This window comes from Chenopodium quinoa, unplaced genomic scaffold (assembly GCF_001683475.1).
Source record: "Chenopodium quinoa cultivar QQ74 unplaced genomic scaffold, ASM168347v1, whole genome shotgun sequence".
NCBI lineage: Eukaryota > Viridiplantae > Streptophyta > Magnoliopsida > Caryophyllales > Amaranthaceae > Chenopodium > Chenopodium quinoa.
Window position 1 is genome coordinate 897120 of NW_018742980.1, and position 24350 is coordinate 921469.

The 24350-nt window shown below is 36.1% G+C and overlaps 1 protein-coding gene across 1 annotated transcript; it reads right to left on the reverse strand.

The window, feature by feature from the left end:
• Positions 1 to 18647: 18647 nt before the first annotated feature.
• On the reverse strand, positions 18648 to 19992 carry LOC110729418. The gene is made up of 3 exons (XM_021909156.1): positions 19926 to 19992; positions 19434 to 19865; positions 18648 to 19312 (listed from the first exon to the last, which is right to left on the reverse strand). Exons 1-3 carry the CDS (start codon positions 19990 to 19992, stop codon positions 18648 to 18650), a joined length of 1164 nt encoding a protein of 387 aa, XP_021764848.1.
• Between the last annotated feature and the right edge of the window lie 4358 nt (positions 19993 to 24350).

Sequence of the window (24350 nt, forward strand, 5' to 3'; positions counted from 1 at the left end):
AACTAGATTGAAGCAAGTGATGTAATTTAAGTTGTATTTGTTTTGAAAAACCTTATTACATATGTAATACATTTACTTGCAGAATTATATTAAATCAGAAATTTATTATTTCTCTTATTTAATTATGGTTTTTGATGTTAAATAAAATGTCCAAAATAATTATGAATTGATGGGCTCATCAAGTTGATGACTTGGTGAATGAAACCCCACAAGTGAACTAAATTCATAAATTATTTAAGTTCCTAGTTCGAAATCATTAAATTGGACATAAATGATTTCTATAAATGGACTAGCATGTAAGATTGACTGGATAGCGCAGTTTCATGGGCTATAGGGGCATAGAGATTTTTGGTCAATCACATGGATATGCATGAATGATGCATGATCGAACTATAGACCTACTTTGAAGTTCAAGTATAGAGCTTTCGGATATATTAGTGGATTCCTTTGACAGTGAAACATTGATTTCATTCAATGATTGATTTAATTGTGGTACACCCAAACGTCATGCCGTAAAAGGGGGCTATAAAGAGTGTTTCCTGGTTACTTCAAGAGTTGAGTGGGAGCTTTGGTTGCCACAAGATTGGATTGAGTCTACCTATTCAATTAGGAATGTGTCATGGCTCCATGAAGAGGGAAAATTCAGAAAATGCATGGCCGTGCTCAAATGATTACATAGTAATCATTTGTTTTGTAATTCTAACTCAATTTCAAGAAAAGATTTGTAGATTAATATGATCACGACATGAGATGCAATCATATTATCAAATCGACACACATTAACTTAAGGAATTTGAATATTGCACACTTGTCTCATACAAGTGGGAGATTCAAGGAATTATGTCTTCGTCAAGTGCAATTACTAGATATAACAAGGATTACTATTATGGAGATAATTAGTTCATTCTTTTGGGTCGTCATTTTCTATTGCTAGATATAACAAATGATTTTTGGGCTAGTCAAATTGTCCAAAGCCCAATAGAATGGATCCTATGAGGTCACACGCAAGAGTATTAGATTGAACAAGTGTGAAGCCTATTAATGGGCCTCATGAGGCTATGACAAACCATGTAAGGTGTTGGGCTAGATTAGTTAGAATAGAGTTAGGGCTTGACATGGACTCTTATTTCTAGATATGATCTATAAATAAAGTCCATGCCTAGGGTTTACAAGAGACACAATTAACAGACAATGAATTGTGAAGCTAGGCAACCAAATTCCCCAAAACCCTAATCTTACTCTTTCTCTCTCTCACATACGCACACCCTCCCCCTATCTCACCAATCCGTACAGCCGACCACCTCTCCTTGGTGGCGTGTGTTGTTCGTGGTTAGTTCATTCCTCTCCTCTCCGTAGAAAATTGATTAAAAGGGTTCAATCACAACTAACTAGCATTAGTGGAGGTTCAATGTGTGCTCGTGGACTAAGTAGATGAATCACACTTAGGGTTCTTGTTCTCCTATTGTTCTTGCTTGATCACACGTGGAATCACGCTTCAAAGGTATAATTATATGTTCTTTATGTGTTGTGCATAGATCTTGGTTATTAGATGATTATGAATATGATTCATGAAATTGCGCTTAGAGTATCTAAAGTCCTACATAAATTAGAAAAAGAAAGTTACACATGGTAGTTGGATACTCTTTGCCTTTGAGTTTTAATGATAATATTGATATTACTCTATAACTACAATTTTATGAATTACTGTACAAAAAAAAAAGTAATATGCTTTGATGGTTCATTTGTGCATCCAATTTAGACCCTTTCGTTATGAATTACTGTACAAAAAAAAAAGTAATATGTTTTGATGGTTCATTTGTGTATCCAATGTAATACCCTTTCTAAATTGGATGCACAAAAAAAAAAAAAAATATTATGAACCATCAAATATTGCCACCTAATCATGTGTCACTTTAAATCAACAATTCAATAGCTTTTAAATTTACACCAACTAATATTTACTGTTTTTATAAGAATAAAGAGGAGAATATATCTTGATTAGTTTCTTATATATACATATATATTTTTTAAACCAATTAGTTTTTTTATATTGCACACACACACATTGCGTGTGTTTCTTACCTTGTTGTAATAAATAAATAAAAAAAAAACACGCGTTTATGAGGGCTCGAAACTGTAACCCTTGTGTAAAAGTTAAAATGACTTACCTCTGAACCAGGAGCATAGTTATGTAACAATGGGGAGTTCAAGAGTATATAACCTAAAGTTTACAGGGGCCATACTAAAAAAATATGAGCCGCGGGATTGAGCTGCAGGGGCCGGAGAGAGGTTTAAAAAAAAATTCAAAAAAAAAAAGAATGCCAGATAAGGAGAGAGGTAGGAAGAAAAAGGGTCGAGAAAGAAAAGGTCGGGAAAAAAAACAAACCAAAAAAAAAGGAGAAACGAAAAATGGGAATTATGGTAATTCTTTATGGGAGTAGAGGGCAAAGTTGATAACTCACTATTCATAAAGAATATTTCCTCCGTTCTCAATTCATCACCCTTCTTTTGACCGTCATTTGAGGATTTTTTAAATTCGTCTCAATAAGTACTTCCTATAATATATAACTTTTACTTATGAAAATTCAAAATTATTAATCGTTAAAATTTTATATTGACAAGCGTGATAAAAGAAGCATATCAAATTAAAAAGAACAGAGGAAGTAGTAAAATTGGAATAGTAATCTTGGTGCTTGGGAGTGGCTATATAGGTTATAGAAGATTGTGATTGGATACAACCTTTTATATGATATGCTAAGTTGGGGTTTGAAGTTAAACTACAACTTCCCCCTCCTTCTTTCCTTCCTTCCCTCCTCCCAAAATCTCTGCCTTTTCTCCTTCAATTGAATTCACAAGAACAACGCAATTAATTGAATTCACAACCCATCAAATCAAATCAGATAAGATCAGATGAACGCTGATCTCTATCTTCTTGTCAACTAAAGTAATCTCTCTCTCACCAAATTATCATTTTATATCAATTATGTGTATACAATGGCGGACCCACATGTAGTCATTGTGGGTCCCAGGACATAGTATTATTTTACGAAAAAAAAACTAAAAAATTTACTAGTTTAGATCTATTTCACGAATCACGCTGTACTCCTTACTAAAGCGGGGCACGGGACGGGTTGGCCTGCCGGAGGCCCGACCCGGCACGAAATTCGGCGTGGCACGGCACGGCCCGACAGCTGGCCCGGCACGATCCGACAACTGGCCCGGCCTGGCACAATCATCGCCTGGCGTGTCGTGGGCCATGCCACGGACATAATTTGCATATTTCCGGGATGACCCGACACGAGCTCGCCTCTTGGCCCGCGTGCCAGCCTGTCAGGCTCAGCCCGCGTGCTGGCCCGGCCTGGCACACCAATATCGGCTATAATTAGAGTCGTTGCTTTGCTTTGCTGCCGTTGCTCTTCCCCTCTTTCTAACGGCCACTAACGGCTCTTTTTCCCAATTTGCTTATAAATACCATTTCACTTCACTTCCAAATCACAATTCAACTCATCTCTTCTCTTAATCTCTAATTATCTTAATTTCTTATTCTCTTATATTCTCTAATTATTATTTATTAATATCGAAAAAAAATTAAAAGTTCGTAATCGTAATTAGTGGAAAGTGTTGAAGCATGGTTGTAAGATCTAACTAATCTTTATTATTGTTGTTAATATTATTGTTATTACTTATTATTATTGTTATAATTATTGTTATTAATTATTATTATTGTTATTGTTATAATTGTCGTTATTAATTATTATTATTATTGTTATTGGTATAATTCTCGTTATTAATTATTATTATTGTTATTGTTATAATTGTTGTTATTAATTATTATTATTGTTATTGTTATTAATGTTAATTATGGCATCACCGAATACGAACAACCCATCATCCTCTAGGAAAGCCCGTGGTAATAGGTCTAGGGAATCACCTAATCCAATTACCCCCCCAATTTCAAGTCCGACCAATGACCCCGGTAACGACCCCTAGGCTTTGAACAATTTAGGCACGATGGTACTTTCGGTTTTCAACCCTATAACATGAATATATGCCCGGATTTCCACAAAACCAATTTCCACCACCAAACCAATTTCCACAATTCGGTCAATTCCCACCTAATTTCTTTGACCCACAAAATTTTTATTCTAGTCAAGGTGGCCAACAAGATACCCTAAATGCCTCCGGTTCTACTACTAACCAACAAATCCCCGAATCTACAAACACCCAATTCTCAAACACACAAGAGGAATGGTAAACCGAAAGTGACATGGTAAATATCAAAAGCCGCAAAAGTGATGTATGGCATTATTTCCTCCTAAATAAAGCCCAAACAAGAGCAAAATGTAAAACATGTGGTCATACATACTCGGCACAATCCAAGTCCAGACGGGACACTTAAGTAGACACATGAGAAATTGTGCAAAACCAGCTAGTGATCCAACCCAGCCAAAAATTTCTCAATTCCATCCACACGGCTTTACCTACAACTATGAGAGGGATAGAGATGAACTAGGGAAAATTATAGTACACGCCGAACAACCTTTTCTTTTCTCCGAAAGTGACCCATTTAACACTTACATTAACAAAGCATTACAACCCCAACATAAAAGATTCTCTAGGAAAACCGTTCGTTCTGCCGCCATGAAAAACTTCCTAGAGTACAAAATGCGGTTACAAGACGAATTGAGTAAACTTAATTGTAGAGTGTCTTTGATTGCCTATTCTTGGGATAGTGGTTATAAAGATCACTATTTATGTGTGGCTTGCCATTGGGTAGATGATCAATGGTTGTTACAAAAACGAATAATTCATTTCAAAATGCTGGAATACCCCCACACCGATATTAACATTGCTCACCATTTAATGGAAGCAATAAATAAATACAACCTTCGAGAAAAAATCATGTCTATGACATTTGACAATGCAACCTCAATGACATATACTGCTAATTATGTCAAACAAAACTTAATCGACGTAATATTAGATGGTGACGCACTTCATACTAGATGTGTTTGCCATGTTCTTAACTTATGTGTACAGGATGGAATTAGAGTAATTGGTCCATACTACAACAGAATTAGAGATGCTATTATGTCTATTAATAGCTCAAAAATGAGATACCAAGAATGGAAGAGTTTTCTAAAACAACAAAAGATAAGAGCAATAAAAATCAAAACCGAGTGCCCAACTAGGTGGAATTCCACTTATGACATGTTAACCAAGGCAATTGAGTACAAGAATCATTTGACAATTTTTTACAACCAAAAATTTCTAAACAATGCTAAATATGAGGATGATTGGGATAAATGTGAACGATATATACAATTTTTACAGTTATTATATAACATGACGAATTGTTTTTATTCTGTTTATAATCCTTGTGCTCAAAACTTTATTTCAAATGCATGTTTATTCGCCCAACTTTTCGCTTATCATCGCAACCAAAGTGATTATGATCAGTATCTTCCAGCTTATGGAAACAAAGTGGCGTAAATATTATAGTAAAATTCCTTTGATTTATATTTTTGCTTCCATATTAGATCTTAGGCAAAAGTATGAAAATACGTTTATGTTAGTTGACATTTATTTTCAATGCATGCTTCTTGACAATAATGTAGATACCTATAAGAGTAATGTGAAGGATCAGCTTTTTTGCTTTAATTAGAGTCTATGAAACCAAATATGGCACCGTTCCTCGCTCAGGCCCTTCCCAACCATCCAAAAACGTAAGTAAAAAGGCCAAACATTTATTTTCACAAGCTACTAACTTGATTTCAAGGTTTTCAGGTGATTCATCAATAAGGAGAACGCAAAGCGATGTCTCGGAGTTGCAAATGTACCTGAGTTAGGACTTCACCAAGGGCATGGACGACGATGAGATAAACAGCCTCGACCTCCTTGCATGGTGGAAACAACAAAGCACGAAGCATCCAACTTTGGCGGCAATGGCACGAGACATTCTTGGTATCCAAGTCTCCTCTGTTGCCTCCGAACGAGCTTTCAGCGCATCCGGGAGGGTTTTAGACGATAGAAGAACAAGTCTAAAACCCGAAACACTTGAAATGTGCGTGTGTTTCAAAGATTGGTTGGATGCTGAAAATCGCTCACAAAACCGTTCTTACGATGACAAGGACAGCAATGAAGGAATCTCGGCTTCCGACCGTTCGGGTTTGGCTAGTTCCCAATCTATGCAACTAGCTGATGACCTTGAAGGCGAAGACGAAGACGAACAAGAAGAAAAAGAAAAAGAATAGACAACTTTTGTATATTGTACGATTTTTATCATTATCATTTTACGATTTTTATCATTATCCAATTTTTGTTTAATATCCTTGTACGATTTTTATCATTATTATCATTGTACAATTTTTTCAAGTAATAATAATATGAAGTATGCATTATTCACATCCAAAGTCCAATTTGCCTTTTTTACCCGTTAAGTTATAATTTGTAAATTAATATAAAAAATTATAATAATTAATAATTAATAATACAAAAATAAATATAATAAATTATAAACATTAAACTATAAAGTAATAGTATAAACTAAATATATAAATATAAATATTAAATATAAAAAATAAAAAATAATAAAACATAAATATTAAACTTAATTTATTTTAGAAAAATAATAATATAAGATTATAAGTTATAAACTAAAAAAAAAAAAGAAAAAAAAAAGCCAGCAGGCCAGCCCGGCACGAGCCCGCTCGACACGTGGGCCGTGCTGTGCCATGGGTTGGCCTGCGATTTTGGGGTGGCACGACACGCTTCCTCTGGCACGGCACGGCCCGGCACGCCGGAGACCGTGGCCCGCCAGGCACGGCCCGCGGTGGCCTGGCCCGGCACGTTGCCCACCTTTAAATACGAATTCTTTGTGTAATAAGGTGAAGAGTATGCCCTACGAACATTAGTATAGTATTCCTTACCTTAGAAAAGAATCTATCCTTCACGTAGGTCCTTTCCTTTGTGTTGTTTCTTATAAGTGAAAATAACTATTGTGCCCAAGTGATCCTGTGCTTCAACCCAAAATTGACTTTCTATGGTCAAGCTTGTTTAGTCAAACATGGTTTGTTAAGGAAAGTAGAAAAAAAAGTCGCTTGAAGGTATTTTAGACATGATGATGCGTATGGTGAAAGCTTGCTCTTGAATGCTATCTGTACTTTGTGAATATGGGAGTCATTTTTGCTTAAAAGCAAAATTTTACTATTTAGCATTGAGGCCAACTAGTAAGTAGATTTGCCATCTCTATTATATAAGCCAAAACATAAAAGGTATGGTGTCCTACAGTTACCTAAATGACTTTTGTTAATGTTTATATTTCCATTTTAGTGTCCATTAAATTTTTGCCGCATAATACGTTCTGGTTGCTGTCTACTTGCTGATAATTATAGAAGACTGCATTTAGGATTTGATTTGTCCTTAATACCCCTTATCCATTTTAAAGAAGTGGACATTTACTATTTGGAGAAGAAACTGATACTACGAGAGTATTAGAGGTGGAGGCATTTTGAATGCAAATGTTATATGTGTGTGTGCGTGTGTGTAAATGGGGAAAAGTAAAGGAAAGTGGTACGCACACCTTATTATAAATTAGTAAAAGCATGTCTCAAAATGGAATAAAGCACAATGTACGAAATTTTTATGACTGTCCATTTGGAGAAATTGTCCAAATCTCTGAGGAATGAATGGATTATAAATTATATGATGTAGCTCTTGGTTACTATGAATCAAATAAATCTGCTTATTCTATTTTCGTCTATATGTTTCTAATCAATTGGGTTTGAGCTTTGAGTTGTTTATGAGCTGTTGAGGCTTTTCCTCTTGCTACTTCATTTAAACTCCTAAATCTATTCATATGCAGTTGATTATCTCAAGCTTTTGTACAAGTTATAGTAGAAGAGAAATACAGAAGTGTGATGGACACCCTCTGAAGTGCTTGAAGACCTTGGAAATTGTTGGCTTGAAGGGCTATTGTGTTGACCTGGAGCTTGCCATGTATGTGCTCGAGAATGCTATCATGCTTGAAGAGGTGGTTATAGGTACGCAGTCGCCGTTTTCCGGAAAAAGATTCAAAGACAGACTTGATGGCACAAAAACGTGCGATGAAGCTTTCATCAAAACTTCCTCAAGGTGCAAAGCTCATATTCAAGTAACTCGACTAGTTTCTGGCAGGAAAAAGATTGAAGAACAAACTTCTAAGTCTGAGTCTGAGTCCTAAGAATAGTAGTTGCTTAGTTGGTCTGACTCTGCTAGTGATCCTGGTCAAGTACTCAAGTGAATAAATTATCTTGTACTTTCAGTCTGCAAAAGAATGTTTCTGGTCTAAGAAACAGCCTGGTTGCCAAAGAGAACAAATTGTCAATCTAGAATTTTATTAGTCAAATGAATTTTTTATATCTCACAAAAAAATAATTATTTGTTGCATCTTTCTAACAGCTAGCGGATGAAGTATTAATTTGATTGAGAGTATTGACCTTGAACAGATTTTGCTCATTTGCACATTACTCTACATTCTTGCTCATTTGCAGTTTTATTTGGGCTCCGGTTGGAAAATAGCTTTTAGAAATACATTTTACGCCTTACCAAACGGAGCCTAATTGTAAAAGTGAGCTGAAATTTATCTAGCCTTGATCTCCTGTTTTCTCTCACACAAATCTCCATGCTAGGCTCTCTTTTGAAACTAATAATTTGGAAGGTCATCCTTTTTAGTACGGTTGTTATGTAATGTGATAGGCTCCAAATCCTCCCATTACAACAAGATATAATGCTATGATGCATACATCTCACTTTTCTCTTGCTTCTTTCCTTTACTACGAAATTGATACCTTGTTGCTTGGAAGTTGGACATATTAGAATGAGGTTGTCCATTAATATTTTCATGTGTTTCCCTAACTATCTTTTGGCCCAATGTTCAGCCTGATTCCATATAATTAACTAATTAAGTTACTTCGTTTTTTCAGGATTTGGACAAATATATTTGGAATACTTTTAGCCTAGATTGACCTAATCTTTTGCAGTTAGACAAGACCCCGTACTCCCTCTGATTAATGTTATGTTCAATTTCCTCGTTGGGCCGATTGTGCATTGTGATTTATTCTATTTTGGTACACACTCTCTCCAATCTATTTTTGCTTTTTAACCACACCTTCCCTTACTTTTCCCCTGTTGCACACACTCTCTCCAATCTATTTTTACCTTTTGACCGCACTCACATTATAATACATCATTGTTAGTTTTTACCCCAGACAGTAAATGCACACAACATTAAAAATTGGAGGGAGTATATCATATGCAATGTTTGTAGACCAAAAAAAAAAAATCTATTGTTTTATCATAAGTATTGTCATATAAAAGAATTACTATTGTTTTATAAAATAAAATTATGTAGATTTTTTTATTTGTTAATAATGTATTACAAATAACAAAAATGTAAGAATGTCTTAGATGTTTTATAAACATATAAATTAATCCTATACAATAGCATATAGATCTAATATCATATATAACTAATATATAAAGCTAAAATTTTAGCCAGTTCACGAGATAGCGACACTTGACGTTTCAACTTTTCGCCAAGAGTCGCACCACGTATGCAACAATTAATTATTAGTATGACACGTAGGATAAAAATATTGCATAGATTTAAATAGATTTTGTAAGATAAAAATAAAAGTTAGTTTAGAGTTTTACCTTCAATAAAATATAATTTGGATAGAGTTTTAAAATAAAATTGTTGATTTAGCGTTTTAATTTCGATGAAATATCAATATTTCAAATAACGTTTTATCAATATTTCAATTAATTATAAGTATGACACGTAAGATAAAATATTGGATAGATTTAGATAGATTTTGGAAGATAAAAAGTCAGTTTAGGTAGGGGTGAGCACGGATCGGATATCCGATCGAAAATTGGATTTCGGATCAGATATCCGTGTCCGAAAATTAGATATTAGATATCCGTATCCGATCCGAAATTTTCGGATATCTAGATATTCTGCTATCCGAAATTTTCGGATCGGATAGTTCGGATATCCAATATCCGACCCATCTAATAATATGGTTTTTTTAAACCCTCCTCGATCTCTCCTCCTTACCCTTTCCTTGCTCATCTCACCACTGTGTTCATTGACCACCCCCAGCCACCACCTCCTCCCCTTCCCAGTAGCTACCTCCTCCCCGATCCCCTTTCTCTTTCCTCCACCTCCCTACCCAGCCACACACCCCTCACCCTTCTTCCCTGCCACTGCTCCCCCCACCCTTGCCCACCTTTCCTTTCCCCACTAGATTCCAGCCCCCGTTTGAGACCAGAACATATCTCGAATTACCCCCAAAAAAGAACCCCAACTTCCCTAATGTTTTTCCCAGTTTTGTGGTGGAGGGTTCTTACGAGAGTGGGATGAGTTCACTTTGGGGTTTTCAAGTGGGTGGGGAGGGTTTTGTTGGTGTGGGTTGCGGTGGTGGAGGGTTCTGTAGGGGGTGGGTGATTTACTTTGGAGTTTTCGGGTGGGTGGGAAGGTTTTCGACGGAGGAGGTGGCTGATTGTGGATTGTTGGTGATGGGCAGGCTGGTTGTTAGTCATGTTGGTGGTGTGTTGAAGGAGGCGCCGCTGCTGGTGGGTTAAGGGGAGTTACTGGTGGTGGCTGGTGGGTTGAGGGAAGGTGGTTGCTTGTGGTAGGTTGGGGAACGGTGGTTGCTTGTGGTGATGTTGTTGGTGGGTAACTGGGAGGGAAGGTAAGGTGGTAATGAAGGAGGTGGTCATGGAGGAAGGATGAAGGTGGTAATGGAGGAAGGATGAAGGAGGTGGTCATGGAGGAAGGATGAAGGTGGTAATGGAGGAAGGATGAAAGAGGTGGTCATGGAGGAAGAGAGAGGAGAGAAAAAGAAGCAGGGGTGGGTTTGAGGAGAGAGAAAGTTAGAAAGATAGATGAAAAAGGGAGAAAGAAAGTCAGAGGCGGGGGGTTTGAGGGAATAATTAGGGTTAGTAGATTTGGGCCTTGGGCCTTTGGAGAGTATTTAAAATAACCAGGTAATAGTTGTTTTTTTCGGATATCCGATATTCGATATCTGATATCCGATTTTTTTTCGGATATCGGATATCCGAAATCCAAAATTTGGATATCCGATATCCGAAAAATCCGGGTCGGAAATCCATAATTTTCGGATCAGATGTGGATCGGATCATCGGATTTTCGGATTTTCAGATATATTTTTGCTCAGCCCTAAGTTTAGGGTTTCTTATTTTCAACAAAATTTAAGTAGATTTTTTTAAAAAAAACTAGTTTAAGTCTCGTGCAATGCACGGTTGTTATCCGACCCGTTAATTTCTTATCGGTTCGGTTACCCGTCCCGAATTCTTTAAACGGTTCAAGTACCTAATTATTCGGAACGGTTATGATTTAGGTTTTCTGGTTTTCGATTTTTCGGATATATTTGCTCAGCCCTAGTGCAACCAGCTTAGATGCACAAGGGTGCATCTAATAATATGCCCAAAAATACTAAACCGAGCCTGAACCAAGTCTTACCTGCGGCCTAATGATCATGTGGAGGGTCCAATTACGTTAATCTCATTCCTAAACCAATTAGGATTTGTTACAAGCTTCTAGAATCATCTATAATGTTGTTTTCAATCCTAAATCCATTAGGATTTATTATGAGCTTCTAGAATTCTCTAGAAGGTTCTAATTTATCCTTTTCCCTAAAGATAAATATTTAAGAATTTCACTTTGAATAAAACATATCTTTTTTGATAATTCTAATCCCGGTCAAAATAGAATACGTACGGAAATTTGATTAACCCAATCCGATTGGAAATCGAATTTCGTACGAATTCTATCTTTTCAAAACCGTCGGGCTGCGATGGACCTGTCGCGTCCCGATAAAGCTATCGCGCCACGAAGGAACCTGTTTTATTCCGATTCGGATTACGACTCTTTTGTGATCTTTCGACCCTCTTTTTCCTTATAAATAGAGGTCGTCTCACCCTGTTTTCAATCACCAACAATCATCATTAAACCCCTCTCTAATACTTTCTCTCTCTCTTGATTCGTTATATTCTTAATCTAGCCTAAACACATCCCAAACACACATCCTTGAGATTCTCCCCGATTAGTCACCATACCTCATTCACGATTTTTGAATACTCCTAGCCCTCCTCGACGTGAAAAGTTGATAGTTCTGAGGGTTTGGTCCCAAATCTATATTTCAATTCATATTTTATTTATTTAATTTAATCTTTCTAGGAGTTTACTAACGTGTGTATTGTTTTGATAGAAAGAAATACGAGGCATCAAAGTAAGTAATTCGATTACTTAATTATTCTTTTTATATAGAAACGCGCTTAGAATATTATATTGATTCCTAGTATCATATTTAGACATTGATTTTGATTCCTAGTATCATGTTAGGATGATGATTTTGATTCCTAGTATCATGTTGAGGGTGTTAACTAATATTTCTAATATCATGTTGCTAGTATCATGTTTAGGCTAAATCTTTGATTTTTATTAGTGACATGCTAGGATTTGTTATTAATCCGTTTAGTATCATGCCTAGGATCTTGCTAATTATGTTTTGATGATATTTTGATGATGATTGTTGTGTTAATCATATGTTGCTTGGTTATTCATGATTTATTGTTATTGCTTGATCACGCCCTTTCTGCAAGTTTAAAGGGAATTTGTACTTGAAATCACGCCTAATAATATAATTAATAATTTGGTTTAGGCTGATATGATTTTAATTCAAGTGATCACCAATAATAGATATGATTGTGCATTAATAATCAGCCAACGTAGATTAGATATGCTTAGAATTAATTTTATGAATGTATGTTGATCGAAAAGCGCACATGAATATCATAAGAATTAAGTAGAGGCCGATTTAGGGCGGGTTCAATCTCGATCTTTTAGGTTGGATTCTTACCATCATCCCAGAATAGTCAGTCATGGTTCCGGACCACTATGAAGTTAGCGATCTCCGTGATCGTGAATGGGGTGTAACCTTCACACCCGTGAACGGTTTACAAGTTCCTAAAATTTGTTGGCGACTCTTTTGTCTCTAACTTCCTTTTCTTTGGACGCCATCATGCCTAAAAACATGATCACAGTGGGGCTCAAAGATTGAGTTTGAAAAATTCCCTACTCTCTCTCTCTCTCTCTCTCTCTCTCTATTAAGTAATTACATTTATTGAAAGAAGCATGTCCAAATCTAATTGTCGAGTTATTTTTCCCCCTTCTAGCTCACTCGGTTTTTTTCTTCCCTTAAACTTTTCTTACTCTCACTTGTCATTTATGATGTTGTGCATTATAAGTTTCTAAAAAGTATTCTCATGTTCTTGCCCAATTACACTCCAAAAAGTATTTGCCCTCATTTATTTTCTCAAAAATTCTCTTTCTTTTTCCCTGTTTCAATACCTTTTGCCCTCTAATCTTCTCCTTGCCCCTCCTTTTTCAATAGCTTCATACCTTATAGGTCTCTCTCTCTCTCTCTCTCTCTCTCTCTCTCTCTCTCTCTCTCTCTCTCTCTCTCTCTCTCTCTCTCTCTCTCTCTGTGTTAAGTTTTTTATGATACATGCTTAATCCAAGTCAATGAACTGATTAATGATAATTATAAGTTGTATTCATTGAACAATTATCTTGAATATATAGATTAACCTCTAAACCCACATTATCTCGCATTTATTTCCTCGTCTTCTTTCTCCCTTACCTTTTCACTTGTTTATAATTTAGCCATTTTCAAAAAAACCTTTATAAAATTTGATCCTTTTCCTTCCCCTTACCCCCTTTTAACTTGCTTTTTATGGTTTTGGTATCACATAAATTACTTAATGCTTACTTCCGTTTTTTTAGTTGACATGTATTCTTTTTTAGGAAGTTTATTTTTAGTTGACACGTTTCCTTTTTGGGTAAGTTTTATACCTTATATTTATTAGTGTACCCCACTTACTTTATCATTCTCTCTCTTCTCCTTAATATATATGCCTAAATTAAACTTGTAAACTAACTAAATAGAAATGGAGGAAGTATGTTTTTCCATGAAACAAATCATACTCTAATAATGCCTTTAGTAAAAACACTCAATGTTTTCTATGAAAAATTATCTTTAAGATGATCATAGGAGTGTTTTTCCTTTTATATATCATTCTCTCTCATTTTTTTTTTAAGTTTATTGGTCTATAATGATATATAAAGAAAAGAAAGGTTTTGGATGATACATTTCACTATTCTAAATTATCACCTTTGTTGTTCTATAATGATATATAAAGAAAAGAGGGTTTTTGGGTGATAAATTTCACTATTCTAAATTACCACCTTAAATAAATAAATAAATAAAACCTATCATCCTATCCTATTTTTCAACATAATACGGAGTACAATTTATCATCTGTTTTTTAAATTACTCAATAAAAAAGTAATCCACGACTTTATCAACTGTATCTTTATTTTTTATAAAAATTTGTATTTACTAATAATCTTAAACTAATCAACAGTTTTAAAATTTCGCACACATTGTGTGTATTACTTAGCTTGTACTTATAATGTCAATTCTTGGTGCAACTCCCACCTCCTTTAGTCCTTGTAATCTCTTCCTCCCTCTTCATCTAGTATCATCTTTCTCCCTCTTCCCTATCTCAAATCTCCTTTCTACCCCTCTCCCCCCTACCTTGCTCTCTCATCCTCCCTCCCTACAACTCTTTTTCTTATAAGCTCATTATTTTAGTAATCCTAATCCTGTTATCCCCTATCCCCCATTTGTATTCTTTAATTTAGTAAGTTCTAAAAGTGTTACATCATCAACTCTAGAGATAACTCTTAAAAACAATTGTGGTAGTTACTTTTTAAAGACCACGTTAGCTGTACTAGGATAAGTTTCAAGTCAAGGATGGTTTATAGATCATCAAATTCCCACAAATGGAATGGACGTGTAAATGATCGAGACCCGGCAAACAACAACATTCCTTCCCCATATGGAGTTCGGATTTTCGGAACCCAAAGGCAATCGTTTAGTGGAACAACAAAACAGTTATATGATAACCTCAAACTCCAAAACAAGTTTTTCTATTATTAATCATTGTAAATGGTGTCTAAAACTAAAGTTAACAGAAATAAACAAGAACAAAAGCAAAAGAGGAAATTCGGTGTGGCGTGATGAATCACTGCCTTTGAAAACGAATTTCGGCGCAACCGGGGTGCACAATTGTAATCGCCGGATCGTCCCCTAAGGTTACACACCACTCTCACACTAAGGCACTTTAGAGTAAGAGGTGGAGACTATGAAAACTTATGCCCAAAGAACAAAGGTGTTTAGCTTGTGTTTGATATTTTTTCAAGTGTCAAATCAATAATGATGGGTGGAGGAAGATAGAAGATCATAGAGGAATATTATCATCAATGGAGGAACAAAATCAGAATAAACATAGTGAATTAATCACCATAAACAACCTCTTAAATGCAGGGTTACAAGAAATCAAACAAGAAGAAGAATCCAAGGAAGTCGTTGGAGTCTAACAGACGAGTTCGCGCCCGGTCGGGCGAGTACCCAAACAAAATTTGGGTTGCTCTCGCGCTCGGTCGGGCGGACACTCCTCTTTTCCCAGACGTCCTCTCGCGCCCTGACGGGCGGAGCTTGCCCTGTCGAGCGAGCACCCAATCAAAATCTGGGTTGCTCTCGTGCCCGATCGGGCGACGGAACTCCAGATTTTTTGATTCCTCTCGCGCCCGATCGATAGCCCATATCAGACTACTTTGAATTTCCTTTCTTTATTCCAACAATTTCCCACTAAAGGAAAGGAAGAAAAGACAACAAAAGATGAGAATAATCAACATATTGGGCATAAGAGGAGTTTAATACATAACACGTAGATATTACATAAGTAATTTGAAATCTTAGTGCTTAGTGAAATGAGGCAATGAGCTACAAGTGCAAGGGTGGATATTACCTTGAAACCCTTAGACTCTTGATCATGGAGTGGACTAACCTTGAAACTCCAAGACTTAACTCAAGACCCCCACAACACATACATCACTCCAAAATTTACGCAGACTCCGCGAAGAGATATGCTCTTTTATAGCCAAGCATATTCACCTTAGGTCTAGTGGAAGCTCTAGAAATCCAGCCAAAGTTTTCATAGAAGATGGCTAGTCTTCAAACCACATAGGTGAGTCCTTTAATCGTGCGTCTAAATAGCACAAGGACCCATTAAGAGTTAAACAACTCTACCTCACAAACAAACAATCATTACAAACATTATCACCATAGGAACTAGGACAAATGTAATGTATCACATGGCCTTGAGTCCTATTCCCCTCGATGATTCTTCAACTTGTTTTCTTGCTAACCCTTTCGTCAAAGAATCCGCCAAGTTCTTTTCGGACCTTACATAACCCAATGCAATAAATCCATTCTTGAGAAATTACCTCACAACTTTGTGTCTCATACGCATATGTCTCTTTTTGCCGTTGTAGTTGTTGTTTTTGGAAACTTTAATGGTCGCTTGAGAGTCACAATGTACAGACACAAGAGATGAAGACTTCCCCCACGATGGTATGTTAGCTAGGAGATTCCTAAGCCACTCAACTTCATGACCTGCCAACTCAAGAGCAATGAATTTGGATTCCATGGTGGAGCGAGCTAAACATGGTTGTTTTGAGGACTCCCATGAAATAGCACCTCCAGCCGAAACAAAAACAAACCCACTAGTAGAGACAACTTCATCATTATCGGTTACCCAATTAGCATCACAATAGCCTTTTAATACATTAGGAAAGCGATTAAAATGCAAGCATACCTCCATAGTACCTTTGAGATACCTTAGTAGCCGACGAAGAGGTACCGAATGATCTTGACTTGGATTGTGAGTATATCTACTAAGTCTACTTACTGCATAGGCAATGTCAGGTCGTGTGCAATTCATCAAGAACATAACACTACCAATTACCCTTGCATAGAGCTCTTGTGAAACTCTTTAGAATACAAGCATGAACCCGATGAATTAGCAACATAGCCACAACTCTTAAGAGTACTACCAAACTTTTCAAACCATTGCTTAGGAGCTTGCTTAAGACCATAAAGAGACTTTCTAAGATTACACACTTTGTGTTCTTTCCCTTTCACCACAAAACCTTCCGGTTGGGTCATATAAATCTCTTCATCAAGATCTCCATTAAGAAAAGCTGTTTTGACATCCATATGGTGAACCACTAAGTCATGAATTGCCGCAAGGGCTACCATGGTTCTAATGGTGGCAATCTTAGTCACGGGAGAGTAGGTGTCAAAGAAATCTATACCTTCTTTTTTGGTGAAACCTCTCATGACAAGTATAGCGTTGAACTTTTCTATGGTCCCATCCGGTCTAAGTTTCTTCTTGAAAATCCACTTACAACTTATAGGTTTAGAACCCTTGGGCAAGTCACAAAGATCCCAAGTGTGATTGGACATGATAGAATCAAGTTCACTCTTAATTGCCTCTTTCCAAAAACTAGCATCTATGGACCTCATTGCCTCATCATAAGTCTTAGGGTCTTCCTCTAAGAGAAACAAATACACAGCATGCTCACTTAAAGAATCCACATCAAAGTCTTCTACCACAAAAGAAGTCAAGAAATCCAGTCCAAAGGAAGACTCTACTCTAGGTCTCTTACTTCTCCTAGGTACAACATCTGCCACTTTTGTAGAGGAGGAGGGGAGACTATAACTAGGCATAGAATCAACAAAAGGCACATCCATATTTGACTTACTAGCATGCACATCAACATTAGGGGACAAAGACTTGTTCATAGGAAAAATATGCTCAAAAAATACCGCATCTCTAGCTTCACAAATTGTTCTATCACTTAATAACATGAACCTATAAGCTGCACTATTATGAGCATATTCAATGAACACACAATCAAAAGTTTTAGACCCGATGGTGGATTTTTTAAAATTTGGAAAAGCCACCTTAGCCAAACACCCCCACACTTTCAAAATTTTAAAATTTGGACTATATCCCTTCCCAAGTTCATAGGGGGTTTTGTCCAATTTTTTATGGGGCACTCTATTGAGTACATAACAAGAGGAAAGAACTGCCTCTCCCCACAAGTTATAGGATAAACCGGAACTAAGAAGCATGGCATTCGTAGTCTCTTTCAAAGATTTATTTTTCCTTTCGGCAATACCATTAGATTGGGGTATGTAAGGTGGACTTATTTCATGTATGATGCCATTGGCCTCACAAAAATCTTTTAAAGAATCTTTACCATATTCACCACCTCTATCGGTTCTAACTCTTTTAATTTTTAGGTCCAATTGATTTTCAACTCCGGCTTTGTACTTTAAAAACGCATTTTCGGCTTCATCTTTTGTTTTAAGCAAATAAACTTTGGTATAACGAGAAAAGTCATCAACAAAAGTAATATAATAGTTTTTTCCACCCCTACTAGTGCACTTCTTAAAGTCCTCTAAATCCGAATGAATCAATTCAAGTAATTTTGTACTTCTTGAGACCACTTGCTTAAATGGTTTCTTAGTATGTTTGGCTTCAACACAAATTTGGCATTTGTCAAGTTTGTCATCCATTGAAAAATATATCAAATTCATGTCCTTTAACCTTTTTAAATAAGAAGAATTTAAGTGACCCAAACGATTGTGCCAAACATCCAAAGACTAAACAATATAAGCAAAAGAAGTACTTCCATTCTCATTCATAACATTCAAAACAAACAAGCCATTATTGAGGTAACCTTTCCCAACAAAGTCTCCATTCTTAGTCATTACAATCTTGTCGGCCTCAAAGACAAATTTTAGGCCGGCTTTGTTGAGAAGGGCTCCTGAAACAAGATTTCTCCTAAGAAAAGGTACATACAACACATTATTTAAAAATAAAGTTTTTGTGGAGGTAAGTTTGAGATGGACCTTTCCTTTGCCAAGGACTCCGGCGGTGCTACTATTACCCATGTAGCCATGATCGCCGTTGGTTACATCTTCAAACTCGGTCATCAAAGCCTTGTTTGCACAGAAATGCCTTGATGCTCCGGTGTCCAAAATCCACTCAATTTTGTTTTTCACCAAGTTGGCTTCAACCACCACCGCTGCTATGATGTCTTCTTTTTCAACAATGTTAGCTTGGAAGGTAGTGCCATCTTTCTTAGCTTCATGCCTTCGGTTGCATTGGTATGCTTTGTGTCCTATGATTCCACACACATAGCATGCCCTCTTAGGCTTTTGGATTTTGTTGTTATGAGTGAAGTTGCTTTTGGACTTGTTGTTTCCCTTCTTCTTGGAGTTTTTCCTGTTTTTAGACACATTCAAAGAAGACTCAACAAGATTAGCTTTAGAAGAATTAAGAGATAAATTTTCAAACTTATCCTTAAGGCGATTAGCCTTCGGTTCTCATGTGACTAATGAGTTCTTGGAGGGTCATGTCCTTCTTCTTGTGCTTCAAAGAATTACTGTAGTCATTCCAAGAGGGAGGGAATTTCTCCAAGAGGACATTGGCTTGAAGAGTCTCACACATCTTCATGCCTTCACCAAGGATTTCGGTCACCATATTCTCATAGTCATGGACTTGAGTCATGATAGGCTTCTCATCATCCACTTTGAAATTGATCCACTTGCCCACCACGTACTTCTTTTTCCCGGCATCATCTGCTCCATATTTCTTTTCCAAAGAATCCCATATAACCTTGCTTGACCTGAAATTGACAAACAAATCAAACAAAGTGTTGTTCATGTGGTTGAGGAGATGGCCACGAACAAGCTTGTTGTCCTTCTCCTTCTTCTTCAAGGCTTCCGTTGTGGCCGCTGGAATTGCGGTTGTAGAAGTTTTAGCAGCTTCTTCCGCATTCTTGAGAGTCTCAATAACGTCTTCATTTAAAACATAATCTACTTCCAATTGTTAAAAGAAGATTAGTAACTTTTGTGACCATCTCTTATAGTTTTTACCATCAATAGGTTCCAACTTAGAGAGGTCGGGAAGAGTCTTGTTCATAATAGTATTTGCAATAGACATATTCGTTTTCAAAATTGTTGTAAAATGGTGTCTAAACAAAAGTTAACAGAAATAAATAAGAACAAAAGCAAAAGAGGAAATTCGGTGTGGCGTGATGAATCACTACCTTTGAAAACGAATTTCGGCGCAACCGGGGTGCACAATTGTAATCACCGGATCGTCCCCTAAGGTTACACACCACTCTAACACTAAGACACTTTAGAGTAAGAGGTGGAGACTGTGAAAACTTATGCCCAAAGAACAAAGGTGTTTAGCTTGTGTTTGATATTTTTCCAAGTGTCAAATCAGAAAAAATCATCCTTCGATTTATAATGATGGATGGAGGAAGATAGAAGATCATAGAGGAATATTATCATCAATGGAGGAACAAAATCAGAATAAACATAGTGAATTAATCACTATAAACAATCTCTTAAATGGGAGGTTACAAGAAATCAAACAAGAAGAAGAATTCAAGGAAGTCGTTGGAGTCCAACTAATGAGTTCGCGCCTGGTCGACGGAGCTTGCCTGGTCGGACGAGCACCGAGACAAAATTTAGGTTGCTCTCGCGCCCGGTCGGGCGGACACTCCTCTTTTCCCAAACGTCCTCTCGTTCCTGGACGGGCGGAGCTTGCCTGGTCGAGCACCCAGTCAAAATCTGGGTTGCTCTAGCGCCCAATTGGGCGACAGAACTCCAGATTTTTCAATTCCTCTCGCGCCCAATCGGGCGGTGCTTGCCTGGTCGGGCGCCCGTATTAGACTACTTTGAATTTCCTTTCTTTATTCCAACATTAATTATCAAACTTCCAAATATATATAATTCCTTGCTATAAAGGTCAGGGGTTGGGTTTGCTTTTTCTCCGGAGCATTCGCTGCCAATGGAATAGGCAGTTGACATTATTTCTCTAGTCTCCGTCGTCAAAAAGTCAAGACCACTCTATTGCCAAAATGAGTAGCAGGGACTTTACCCTTTGAATCCTTTGTCTAGTGGCCTTCAAGCTTCAACCTTAACAGCCTCTAGTGCCCATTGGAGCAATGCTTGTATCCCATGTCGTTGGTCAACTTTTACCAGTATTGGTTTTCTACTTATGTTGCTTGAATGCCATGAAATGCTCCTAGGTCATCCTGCAAGTGAACCTATAATTTAGATGTCATTTTAGAAATTAGAAGATAAGCTATACAAATTATCTGATGCTAAATAACAACTCAGTAAAGTTATCAGAATGCTTATGCAATTAACGCTTCAAAGTTGTGTGAAGAACTAAAATATAAGGTGATACGGTGCACAAGCTATAGCTTTTGCTCCGTGCAATTAACGCTTCAAAGCTGTGTAAAGGACTAAAATATAAGGCGATACGGTGCACAAGCTATAGCTTTTGATTAGAATTTTCGCTGATAGCTGACTTTCTTGTACAATATCAGTATCTTAATTCAGATTTTAGCTCGAATTACAAACATTTACCTCTTAATCGCGATACTCCAACAGCAACATTAGCAAGGGCACCACCAGCAGCTTTAGCAAATGCGGGCGTTTCAGCTAGCGACACCCTGGCAGTTGTGGGCACAAAATCTATCAGCATTTCCCCAAAGCAAACCACCAGTGGTTTATCATCTTCCGCTTAACCATTTGTACCTACAAAAAAACCCATATACTCCAACTCAAACATTCATACTAATCAGTTATACATGTGCTATCACATAAATTTTTCCATACAAATATCATATTAATAGGACAAATTTTAATAGAAATAAAATAAAGAAAAAAAAAAAAAAAAGATTTTCAACACATTAATCCTAGCAATTTGATTCAATAATCAATTTAGACTCAAAAAATAGAAGAGAGCATGAAATTTTAGTGCTGAGCATGGCTATGATAAACAAGAGGAAATAACAAATCAGAGAAAGAAAATGACCATATAATGCAAGTATACCAGATTTAACCACTCCACAAACTACTCCCCAAATCGATGCATGTCGTGACGTCGTGTAACAGGTTTTGTAAGTGGGAGATGAATCGATCTTCCATTTGTTTTGTAGCAATAGAACTATATACCATTAAGTTCGGGTAATTACTAACTAATTACTCATATATAGAGGTGTCAATTCGAGTAAACGGATCGGGTTTGAGTCAGGTTAGTCTAGGTCGGGTCAGGTCAATTCGGGTTAATATCGTAACTTATGTGGGTAGGGTTCGGGTTGGGTCTTGCTTGAGTCGGGTCACGTCGGGTCATACATCTTATCGGGTTTGGGTTGGGTTTAAGTCGGGTCAATAATAGGTCGGGTTTAATTCGGGTTAAAATGAATTAGGGTCATTCTCGAGTCGAGTCAGGTTCAATTCAAGTCAATAATTTGCGGGTTATAATCAAGTCGGGTGATTTCCAAGTCTGGTCATGTTCGGGTTCGGGTTTCAAATATTGGGTTAATTTGGGTCTCGGGTTGATTTCAGGTCGGGTCATATCGGTTTCGGGTACATTTTTCTGGTCGGTTTGTTAACAGTTCATGTTTTGATGTTTACGTTTAATCATTATCAATTTCTTAATTTATTACAGTTTTTCACTTATTTTAGGATAAATAATTTCATATAAATTCAAATTCGAACTAACGAGATCATGTAAATTTAAGATAAGATATAATAAGTTCATATTAATTCCGATAAGATAAGTTATGTTAAGATTTTTGGAAGACATGGTCAGACCCTATTCTGATTTATTTTTCACTGGTTCCACTTATTTTAGGAAACAATTCAGATTAGTTTATATTCGAGTTAATAAGTTCAAATAAGTTTAGATAAGATATATATAATAAGTTCATATTAATTATTAATTCCAGTAAGATAGGTTTAGTTTAGATTTTTAGAAGATAAGTTCAAACCTTATTCTGATCTATTCACTTTGTTTCCACTCATTTTAGGGATAACAATTTCAGATTAGTTCATATTCGAGATGACATGTTCAAATAAGTTTAGATAAAATACAATAAGTTCATATAAATTCGGATAAAATAGGTTTAGACCATATTTAGCATATATTCTCTAATTATTGTATGTATCTTTATTTAGCTAATTAATATCTACAATAATAAAGATATATACAATAATTAGAGAATATTTATACTAAATATATTCTAACAATTAGAAATGAGCAAATAGCTATAATTAGTCTATGTAAGGAGTCATATGTATTGAACTATTGACTATTGAACTTATCATATTAACTCGTTTGCACAAGCACACAACTACACAAGTGACAACGTAACTATATAACTATATATTAATAAGGTGGTCTAAATTGAATTTAAGTGATTTGAAATCGGATCGGGTCAATAACAGGTTAGGTTGAGTTTGAAATGGGTCAGGAATAATTTGGGTTGAATTTGGGTCGGGTCAATAACAAGTCGTGTTGATTTCGGGTCGGGTTAGTAACAGATCGAGTTAAATTTATAATATAATACGTTAAAAAAAATTGAAAAATTATCAAGATTTATTAAAAAAAAAAAAAGTAATAAAATTTGGCGGAAAAAGATACAAAGTACATAAAAGTTAAATTTGTCACTCATTATCTATTTTACTAAGTCCATCACCTCTCCTGATAAAGAAATTCAATATGAAAAGTTTATTTTTTATTTAATTTTTTAATATATATGATATATCTTAATAAAATCTCAAAATTAGGTCCACTAAATTTCAAAAAAATAAGAAAATAAAAAAAATAAACAATCTATAATTCACAAGATATAAGATTAATGCATACAGTAACAAGGCTTGATACAGATATGTTCAATTTGTGGTTAGTAGTTGTAGTTATCTTCTTCTTTTTTTTTTTTTCTTTCCAATATTAATGAAGCATTTATAATTTTTCTAAAATAAGTTAATATGATTGAGCTTTTATCCTACATTTTATACGTTCATATAATTTTAGTAATGATGTCTAACCGTCCACAAAAAAAAGTAGAGAACTCACAAATTATTATGGAATATAATATATTAGAAATACTAACCCATTGCTTGACATTGATCGGTTAGGATGGCCTTAGGAGCTTTCCCGACATGCATGTCATCCACGCATTAAATAACCACACAAAGTTATAAGTCGCTTCTCCGGCCAACAATGCACAACCAAAAAGGATCGATTGACCATGATTATTCACTCCAATGAATGGAGCAAATGGCATCTTATATCTATTTGAGACATAAGTAGTATCAAATGACACAACATCTCCAAAATCTTAGTATGCCGCTCTACTCCTACCATCCGTCCAAAAAGACATTTTTCAATGAACCACTCTCATCAGTGTCATACATGTAAGAAAAACTCGAATTGCTTGATATCATTTCGGAGAAATGTCTCCTCATCGCAATAAAGTCTCCATGTTGTAAACT

Bases quoted from the DNA above. Each gene is read 5' to 3' on its own strand.
- LOC110729418 (XM_021909156.1), bottom strand. From the start codon at position 19,992: ATGTCTATTGCAAATACTATTATGAACAAGACTCTTCCCGACCTCTCT. The intron at 19,866-19,925 runs GTAAAAACTATA...AATTGGAAGTAG, and splicing joins TAAGTTGGAACCTATTGATG to ATTATGTTTTAAATGAAGAC. The intron at 19,313-19,433 runs GTAATTCTTTGA...ATTCTTCTAAAG, and splicing joins TCCCTCTTGGAATGACTACA to CTAATCTTGTTGAGTCTTCT.